Source organism: Chanos chanos, chromosome 3 (assembly GCF_902362185.1).
Source record: "Chanos chanos chromosome 3, fChaCha1.1, whole genome shotgun sequence".
Lineage (NCBI taxonomy): Eukaryota > Metazoa > Chordata > Actinopteri > Gonorynchiformes > Chanidae > Chanos > Chanos chanos.
The window spans coordinates 29,572,501-29,582,500 of record NC_044497.1 but is presented as its reverse complement, the minus strand read 5'-3'; the positions used below and the strand labels follow the sequence as shown (position 1 = coordinate 29,582,500).

At 44.2% G+C, this 10,000-nt stretch overlaps 2 protein-coding genes across 2 annotated transcripts in view; both read left to right on the top strand.

Moving 5' to 3' along the window:
* xkr7b (XK, Kell blood group complex subunit-related family, member 7b) overlaps window positions 1-2,300 on the top strand; it is a 44,792-nt gene extending 42,492 nt beyond the window's left edge. Inside the window, exon 3 of the mRNA XM_030769458.1 lies at window positions 1,327-2,300. Within this exon, the coding sequence (XP_030625318.1) occupies window positions 1,327-2,300 (974 nt within the window). The remainder of the gene's footprint in view (window positions 1-1,326) is intronic.
* A 3,721-nt stretch (window positions 2,301-6,021) lies between these two features.
* The window catches only part of ccm2l (CCM2 like scaffold protein), a 9,103-nt gene continuing 5,124 nt past the window's right edge, over window positions 6,022-10,000 (top strand). Inside the window, exons 1-5 of the mRNA XM_030769188.1 lie at window positions 6,022-6,090; window positions 7,948-8,115; window positions 8,699-8,782; window positions 9,104-9,287; window positions 9,765-10,000. The exon at window positions 9,765-10,000 is cut by the window's right edge and continues 408 nt beyond it. Of these exons, the coding sequence (XP_030625048.1) occupies window positions 6,061-6,090; window positions 7,948-8,115; window positions 8,699-8,782; window positions 9,104-9,287; window positions 9,765-10,000 (702 nt within the window). The 5' untranslated portion in view covers window positions 6,022-6,060. The remainder of the gene's footprint in view (window positions 6,091-7,947; window positions 8,116-8,698; window positions 8,783-9,103; window positions 9,288-9,764) is intronic.

The following is a 10,000-nucleotide window of genomic DNA, read 5'->3' as shown; positions in this document are numbered from 1 at the left end:
CACCTACTCACACACACGTGTGCACTCACACGCACACACACACACACACACACACACACACATAACTGTTTTCCACTCCGGTGTGGAGGCTTGCATATCCATATGAATAATAATAGTAATGTTCTGTCTCTCTAAATGAACATCAAACACAAACCATACACACATGAGAGAAGCATTCTTTCAAGGAGATGCAGAACAAGTCCTAATGGAGCGTTATCTTAGCAGGTGTCAGAGTTTCTCACAAATGTGAGTGAACTTTTCAAACATGAGCAACAACAAATGACGAATCATTGTCTTTCTACTGAGCACTCAACTGTTTCTCCCTTCACTCCCCTCTCAAAAAGAACAGCTTTCATCTGATGTGTTTTCTAAAGACCGCAGTAATTAAAAAAGTTCTTTCTCAATCACACCCTGCTCTTCATCTGCCTGACTCTAAGCCACTCCAAATCTGTCTGTCATCAGAATTATTTTCATCCACTGAAGTAGGAGAAATATTCATAGACTCATATTAGTCTGGCCACATGAGGCAAGAGACATCATTTACGGCATGAATTATGCATTTTTCGAATTGTTAATAATTCAATTGCTTGTCCAATTAGTAATGAATCACATCAGATCTCATTAAGAATTGAAGAGCTAAATTCTAAGAATGAAGAAATGTATATATTTTTTCATAATGGATTTGATTAGTTTTATATTTAGCCCCTGTTCCTTCTGGGCTTTTTTTCAGTTATGACATAACCCTAGCCCTGAGTCTTAATTAACAAGAAAATGCCATAATGACTGGATGTTTGACTTATTATAATCTAACCAGAATTTGTCTTGCCTCATGTCACTGAGTTTTTCTTACATTGTTTATGATTTCTATGAGGAGCCTTGAGAAAGCTGCACTACATGGTACACCTACAGTCAGTTATACAGTGCACACTGTCCTTGTGTGTGTGTGTGTGTGTGTGTGTGTGTAAGTTTGTCTCTCATTTTGACTTAAAGAGCAATAGAGGGATGTACTGAAGAAAAAGATATGACGTTATGTCTACAAAGTCATATCTTTTTCTTCAGTACATCCTAACTTATATCATCCTTATATCATCCTTATATCATACCCTGTCCCCCCTCACCCCATAACCTTCAACCCCACCCCAGATCATTGTTCACTCTCTCTCTCTCTCTCTCTCTCTCTCTCTCTCTCTCTCTCTCTCTCTCTTTCCCTCTCTCTCTCTCTCTCTCTCTCTCTCTTTCCCTCCCTCTCTCTCTCTCTCTCTCCCTCTCTCTCTCTCTCTCTCTCTCTCTCTCTCTCTCTCTCTCTCTCTCTCTCTCTCTCTGTAGGCCTCTCTGCCTCTGCGTCTCTGGTATCTCTAGCCTGGATGATTGCATCCTACCAGAAGGTTCTACGGGACTCGCGCGACGACAAGCTGCCCATGTCCTACAAAGCTGTGATTGTACAGATGCTGTGGCACCTGTTCACCATTGGGGCACGAACCATTGCCTTCGCCCTTTTCGCCTCCGTCTTCCAGCTCTACTTCGGCATCTTTATCGTGGCCCACTGGTGTGCCATGACCTTCTGGATCATCCAGGGGGAGACGGACTTCTGCATGTCCAAATGGGAGGAGATCATCTACAACATGGTGGTGGGCATCATTTACATCTTCTGCTGGTTCAACGTTAAGGAGGGTCGTGCCCGTTTCAGACTGGGCATCTACTATTTGGTGACTCTGGTGGAAAATGCTGCACTCACCGCGGCCTGGTACCTCCACCGTGGCCCGCACACGACTGACTTCTACGCACTCATTGTCGTGTGTGTGGTGGTGTGCAGCTATGCCCTGGGCACCTTCTTCATGTGCATTTATTACTGCCTGCTCCACCCGGACGGGCCTGTGCTAGGGGCCCAATGGAGCTGTGTGGAGGAGGGGATGGGGGTGATAGGGCTGGGGCCAGGGGATCTCGGGACGCCCCTTCCCCAGCCAGACGTTGTCACAAGCCCCCCCAGGACCCTACAGAGGACTACGGGTGGGGAACGTGAACCAGGGGCGGGGGACAGGGATAGCTGCCTGCCCGTGTTTCAGGTGCGGCCCCCAAGTGCACCTCCAGCCCCGTCTCCCCGTACTCCCAGGACTGAGGGGCCAGTCATACGCATCGATCTGCCAAGGAAGAGGTACCCAGCTTGGGACGCTCACTTCATTGACCGCAGGCTGCGAAAAACTATCTTGGTGCTAGAGAACACATCTCCTGTTACGCCTCGAATCCAATACCGCAGCCTCAGCAATCCAAAAGAGGTGATGGAGTATGAAACCACGGTGTAGCTCATGCCCTTAACCACTAGGGGGCACAACCCTTTAAACATGTCTCTGGAATGGCAACCAGGAACCAGGAGCAGAGGAAGAAGAACTAAACTCTGGACTATGAAGTTTGGCCATGAGTGTGTCATGATTGTGGCCCTTTCTATGCTCCTGTCCTGGACGTGTATTTGAATGGCTTTCTGTGCACAGGTGTTGCCTGGCAACACGTCTAAAGTTCTGCAGGGACCATTTTATCAGAACAGGAGTAACATGATGGAGAAAGCTCAGCTCAAAGGGTCTGACTTTCACACACAGTAGATCAGTGTTCAGCTGATAGAACAGTGTTCACCACTGATAACAACAGTGAATTATTGTGATGAACATAATTCCGAAGATGACGATGGCGATAATGATGATGATGATGATGATGATGATGATGATGATGATGATGATTATGATGATGATGATGATGGCAATGATGATGATGATGATGATGATGATGATGATGATGATGAATGATAGATTGAAAAGACAGCTGAAGACAGAGGCAGAGGCAATGATGGTGTTGTGTAAAATGCAAACTAAGCTGACCACTCTGAACTGTACTAGTCCCAGTAAAGGTAACAGTCGTGTGTTTATTTGCTTTATTTGCTGTGAGTGGTGAGGTTAGTTCAATCATCCATTTCCTTGACCCAGTATTAATTTACTTATTTATGTATTTATTTATTTATTTATTAGATTATTTTTTATTACTCAGTGGCCATGACTTTGATATGATTTTTTTTATGATATATTCACTTATACATATGATCTTTTCGTTATATGTATATAAGAATGGTGCCAATGAATTGGTATGAATGTTTTTGGGGTTTTTTGTGTGTCTGACTCTGGTGTTTGATCATGCTGCTTCATTTATCATTAAAGATAAAGGGCAGGAAAAAAGATATATTCAAAGGAAAAAAAACTAAAGATGTGATCAAAATGTAGTTGGAAAAAAATATATATATAGTAAAAATGGCTGAGTCAACAGTCTTAAAAACTACAGTGTGTGTGTATGTATGTGTGTGTGTGTGTGTGTGTGTGTGTTTGTGTGTGTTATGCTTTCATTCAACTTAAGTCCATAAAAGAAAAGTTGGTTCTGTTAACTATGGCATTGTTCAGCAACAAACAAGCCCTGGATGTGTCAAAATTCCCCACTTCTAATAATCAATTCTATGTGTTATGGGAGAGCCTTTTTTTTCTGTTATGGAGGTTGTTATGATATGGATGAGTGGTGGGGGAGAAGTTCTTTTTTATTGTTCTTTAGCAGTGTTTTGTTCGATATTTACAGAGGAGTTGGCCTGCGGGGAGATTGTAAGTGTTCTTTTGAGTGCAGATCGAAGGGGCCAGTGGTTGGAGAATTGTAAAGTTCTGATTTCTGCCGGCCTTAAAAAGCTAACCCTGAAGTCCTTAAAGGCAAAGCTGGTGACGGAGCGGAGGGGTTGGCAGAGGGGTTGAAGAGTTAGGGGTATCTTTTCATCACTTCATAAAAGCCAAAAGACCAACTTGATGCCAGCAAAATTTATTTATCCCTAAACACAGTCGACTTTATTTTTGGCTTTTCTGACTTGTTCAAACGACAGCGAAATCAGCTCGATTACAAACAGCCGGCAGATAGTATCCAGAGGCGCTACCCAAAGTGACACAAAGTCTCTGTCACTCCTTATTTCTCTCTTTTTTTCTCTCTCACTCTCGCTCTCTCCCTAAGGTCCTTTGAGGACTCTGTGCTTCGAAATGGTGGAGTGTGGGAAAAACAAGCGGCCAGTGGCAGCAACACCCAAAGTAAGAGTGGGTTATTTCCCCGGGCCCTGCTTTTTTCCCCCTGTATTCTTGGTCTCTCTCTCTCTCTCTCTCTCTCTCTCTCTCTCATTCTCTCTCTCTTTCCCTCTCTCTCTCTCTCCCTCTCGCTCTCTCTCTTTCTCAATGGATTGCTGTGGCAGTGGTGGTCCCAGAACCTGGAAACACAAAACTGTTATGTTCCCATTGACCTAACCACTCCACAAAGAGATATATAGAGAAGGAAAGAGGGCGAGGGCGAGAGTGAGAGAGAGAGAGGAGAGAGAGAGAGAGAGAAAATGAAATGACCACTCGAAGTCTAATGTCCCATCTTTTGGCTGGTTTCCATGGTAACTGCGGGGCTCGTTAAGTTGGGCCCAGTGGTTTCTCGTTCGAGTGCTTTCCTGTGGAGCACCACTCCTCTCCAGGGTTCTGACCCATCATTAGTTCCACTTTTGTACCATTCTCAGTGCCCGCCCATGGGTCAACAGCGCCCCTCTGCTGGAGGGGACTTCAGAGAAACCACTCAGCCTGAGACAGCAAGACACACACACACACACACACACAATATAAAAAGCTCCTCTGAAGTAGTTCAGCAGCTGCTATAGATTGGCAGGTACAGGGAGGACTCAGTGAAGCAGGTTTGTGTATCTGAGCTGTGGTTGTGCTACACACATATATTTAATCACAGAGGTCTGGAAAGCATTGAGCACTGAATCAGATGTTTAACTGAACGGACTTGCCAGGAATGACAGGTTATATTGTGTTTATGTACAGTCAGCCTGTGTGTCATGCTTGGCTGGAAGTGAAGAACTGTATGTGAAGGAATTTCTGTGTTCATGCTTTTGCAAGCACTGAAAACAAAAGAGGCCACGCAGTGTGTTTTCTTCCTCACAGCTGGTGCTGTTACCCCAGCACATTAGAACAGACCATAACAGGGAAACAGTCCTGCCCTCCAAGACCCGTCACCACAATCTTCTCATCGTGACCACAGAAAAAGGAAAAAAGGATCTGTGGGACGTAAAATGATTTATGAAGACACAAGAACAATGACATTCAGATTATTAAAGAAGCAGAGAGGAGGTGGTCGAGAGAGCAGGCCCTGATCTCTTGTTACACTCGAGTAGTGTTTGAGTTTTGTGGTGGTGCCACTCCCCTCTCACTCTTCAGTTCTAGTCACACACTGCCCCCTAGTGATGGTACATGGAGACCGCAACATGATGCAGGCCCATTTCACTGAAAACACCAACTATTTATTTCAGTTCTGGTGGTAAACAGCACATGGTGAGGAGAGGCTGTGTATGCCAGCATGACAGATGTCCTCACCTTGCCATTCAGTAAAATGAATTATCAGTCATTGTGAAGTCCTTGTATTACATCCGTTCATCCCTGGGAAGATCACCGGGCTCGCACTGAGGATGACATCATTCTTCTAACCGTCTATGTAAATATTCACATAAGACTTATTTTAATAGAGTGAGAACCATTCATCAAAGTTCATGTAATGGGCATGTGCTGTGCGTGTGTGCTGTGCATGTGTGGTGTGTGTGTGTGTGTGTGTGTGGTGTGTGTGTGTGTGTGTGTGTGTGTGTGTGTGTGTGTGTGTGTGTGTGTGTGTGCGTGTGTGTGGTGTGTGTGTGTGTGTGTGTGTGTGTGTGTGTGTGTGTGTGGTGTGTGTGTGTGCGTGTGTGTGTGTGTGGTATGTGTGTGTGGTGTGTGCGGTGTGTGTGTGTGGGGGTGTGTGTGTGTACGTGTGTGTGCATGCATGTGTTTGAGCGTATGTGGTATCAGAGCTTGCAGAGAATGGAGGTAATGGGGGAGTTTATATCAGGCTTTCTGGTGGAGTTTCCTCTTTGGCAGGAAATGCGCTTCCTCTGTTTCTGGCTGTTCTCCTGTGTGGCTTTAGGAGTCTGTTTGAGGCTTTGGACTGTCCTGCCCACGACTGGTCACAACTCTAGGGCCACAAAATATGGACTACGAGCCCAAGAAAGCCAAAAAGGTAAGCGCTCCTTAAGCCCGCTATTCCAAACATAAATACATAACCAATTACCATTTCTTAACAGCAGGACATCAGGCTCTCGGGTTCAAATCTGTACCTTTTGGTAGGTCTGTGCATGTGTGTGTTTACACATTTGTGTATACATTCGTTTACACTTGCTTATGTGCCTGTCTGTGCTTACATACAGATGTGTAACAGTTCTCTGATTCATCTAAATGTAGATCTAGTGCTTTTAGTTTTGTGGTCTACTAGAAGTAAGTGCTTCCTTTATGAACCAGAATTATATCAAAAAGGGCGTCATTATATTTTTGCCCGTGTCATTTCTATGAGCTTGGCCTGTCCCTTGGTCTTTTTTTTTTTCCCCAGTGCCACACTTTCTGTGTGTGGCAGAGAGTAGCTGAGCTGTAACTGAGAGATATGGTTACGTTTACAGGCATATGTTCCATTTCCAACAGAGAACAAAACACAATTAGTCTATACATCAAAGTGAATCACAAAGTACCTCCCATCTCCTGTGGTTAATTTATTCTTTTTTTCCCTCTGAGAGTGTATTTAACTTGTATCCCATTGGTGTGAGTCAAAATGTTAAGGGAACAGCTAAAATGACACAGTGCTTGACAACAGTGCATATTGCAGACGAACAAAGATATTCTCATAGGATTTTAGCTTCCAGTTAATGCAACTGGGTCTTGTATTTCCATACACAGAGGTCTGTATATCTGTATACCGTAGAGCTCAGCGGGCAATGATGTCAGTCTTATACTTTCCATGTTCAGTTATCAGTCTTTAATTAAGAAGATACGAGTAATGAAGCGCTATGAAGCAGCTCAAGTTTGTAGAGCTACCTTGAACTCAAAATTGACTTTGCTTTAAAGGACCAATCACACAAGTTAAAATGAAGCTCAATTTTACTGGCCGTTATCTCTGCTGGATGCTCTTGTCAAAATGTCTTTTTATAGATATATTAAGAGAGAATTGCTATTCTCAGACAATCCTGTGAGGCAATTTAATCAGTGACTAAAAAAACTGAATGAAAGATGACTTTAAATTAGTCACAGTGGAGAAAACTGAGAATTTTTTTCCTCTAAGATTGTACACAAAATGCACTCATGCATGCAAATGAGAATCTGTGTAAAGTCACTTAAACCTCATCACAGAATGAATTACCGAAGTGTCATATTAACTATCACACACACACATACACACACACACAGACATATACAGACACAAACACTCAGTGGTCTGTGTAAAAGCGGCGGGTGTCTAATGGACCTTGTGTCAGCTCATCTGTCACACACTGTCGGAGCTGTCAGTCAGGTCTCTGACAGTCACCAGTCTCACACCATCAGGTGCTATCAGTTCCTCAGGTTTAATAAAGAATGCCTCCTATCAGACATTTTTCAGAGCAGACGTCTGGATGTCTGGTACAATGAAATAATATTTGGCAAGTTTGTTACTGGTGTGTCATTGACCAAGAACCATTGAAATGAGATGAGATGAGATGTCTATCACATGACTTGGCCTATATTTTCACATATAGGAGAATATAGTACAATTCACTTTTACCTCACTTAAAACGCCTGTCATCAAGTAAGAAGTGAGTGCCAATGAAATTGACCTCTTTTTTTTGTTTAAATGTGTGAACCCGTATGAGCTCTGGATTGAGGCTGTCTCTCTCTGCAGGCATAACACTTCTGTGGCATTTAGAGAGACAATAAAATGTTGTACTGGAGAGAATGATTAATGATCAACTTAGCTGTTTCACAGCAACTGTTGTTTATTTGTTTGTTTACTTGTTTGATTTCCGCTGAGACAATGATTAATGGCGTGATCGTGACGTGGTGCTTCCTCCTTCAGGGCTTCGTGTCACCCATTAAACGGCTGGTTTTCCCTAAGGCCGGACGCAGGCAGGCGGACAGGGGCAACGTTTATCGCCGTCCGCTCCATACCGTCCCCCTTTACCCTCCAGACTTTCTCATCCACCCTGAGAGACTCATCTATGATTATGTGGAGAAAGAAGTCAAGGTCAGTGGTGACAAACACTCCTACGTCCAACAAACATAATTTATGAGAACTGTCACGACTCGGCTCAAAAGAGGTGAGGGCAGACCACGCACAGATCAAATTAAGGACAAAGCAAATTTATTGTAAAAGGAAAAAACTCCCATAATTTAACGATTAGACTGGTAGTCAGCAGTATCAGTGGTCTAGGCAATGTATGGATGTGTGGTAGAGAAGTGTGGGGGTGTTGTGATGCAGCAACCAAAATCCTAAGGAAACAAATGCTGGTGGCATTTGAGGAAGAGAGAAACAGAAAAGGGTTAGAAGGGGGGAAAAAAACGTCAGTTCCCTTTAAGCTTTTATACACCTTGGGATCAGAACTCCCAGGTGCCCAGCATCAACCAGGACAGCCCTCCCACTCTGACACCCCAACCTGCAAACATACGACAAAATACAGAGCAGAGGCCGTCACAGAACACAGAGTGATAACATTGTCAAACGTGAATCCACTGAGAAAAATGAGAAAGTGTTGTGAAAATTAGCAGATTACCTGAGCCCATTCTGAAGCAGTCTTCCTGCAAAAGCCATTTCTGCTCCTCTTCCTCAGTTTCTGGGTCACCTGACTTGGGTGTCATGCTCCTTGAACCCATCGAGCAGAGACGAACTGCTGCAGCTTCTAGACACAGCCAGGGTGAGTCCAGACCTGTGCTTACACCATCCCTCTCACAAATAATTACCATCTCCTCAGACCTGTTTATTATATTCACTCCTTTAGCAGTCTCTCATTTCATTATATTTAACATCCTACTGTAGTTAATACTCAATAGCCGGTTTGTAGCTGAAAGTGCAGTTTTTACCATCACTATGTTGTCACTACTTTTTGCCCTGTTTGGTTTTTCTCATAGTATTCACTGAGTGTGGCATGGGAGAGTGTGCTGAATTATAGCAGGAATAAGTAACCCTCCTCTGTCTTTCTCTGGGGGGGGGGGGGGGGGGCTGGTTGTGTGTGCAGAAATTAAAAGTCCTTCCGCTGAGGACAAGCCCGGAGCAGGACTGCATCCTCAGCTTGTCTGCTCGCTGTCTGCTGCTGACCTGGAGGGACAATGAGAAATTGCTGCTCAGAATTCCAACACATGAGATTGCTGCTGCCTCCTACCTGCGAGATGATGCACTGCACCTACTGGTGCTCAAGACAGGTGCAGAGAGCCCTGTGTTCTGTCAACACGTTCTCATTCCATGCCGTCCAAAACTGACGCTACAGGGGTACCTAGAGCGTCACATTTGGAAGCTTAGGGCCGGCGACCAAGCATTCGTCTTTCACGAGTCAGGAATGAGAACGTGTTGGTTCTGTATAGGCAAAGTGAGGAGCCATGCACCAAAAGGGTTGTGGAATGGGGAAATAAATAAACAAACAAGCAAACAAACAAATAATTAAATGGGGATGTTTTACATATAAAAGATAGTACATCATAAGAATTTACCTCTTATTCCACGCTTTTTCATTATTGTTTGGTTTTTGGGGTTTTTTTATTGTATTTATTTGTTTAATTTATATCAGTCAGAGCAATGATTTATTTTAACAATAGCCCATTTTTTTCCACAGTTTCCACATTTCATAACATGTTGTTTTTTTTTAATGACGCAAACAAGGCACAACACTTTGTCTTCGGCAGGTCTGAATGTTGACACGGTCCTTGCTGGGGGCAGTTTAGAGAAGAGACCCACTGGCCTCGAGGGTCGCAGGCAGACAATGAGCAATACGGATCCTCGTCCAGCAGGGGGCACAATGGAACGTCGCCACACCATCTGTGGCTTGGACTGGAAACCGTCCTCACGGCATGAGTCCAAACAAAGCAGCAGTGGAGGGGGGGCTCAAGGTGGCACAGGTGGGGGTGGGGGTGGGGGTGGA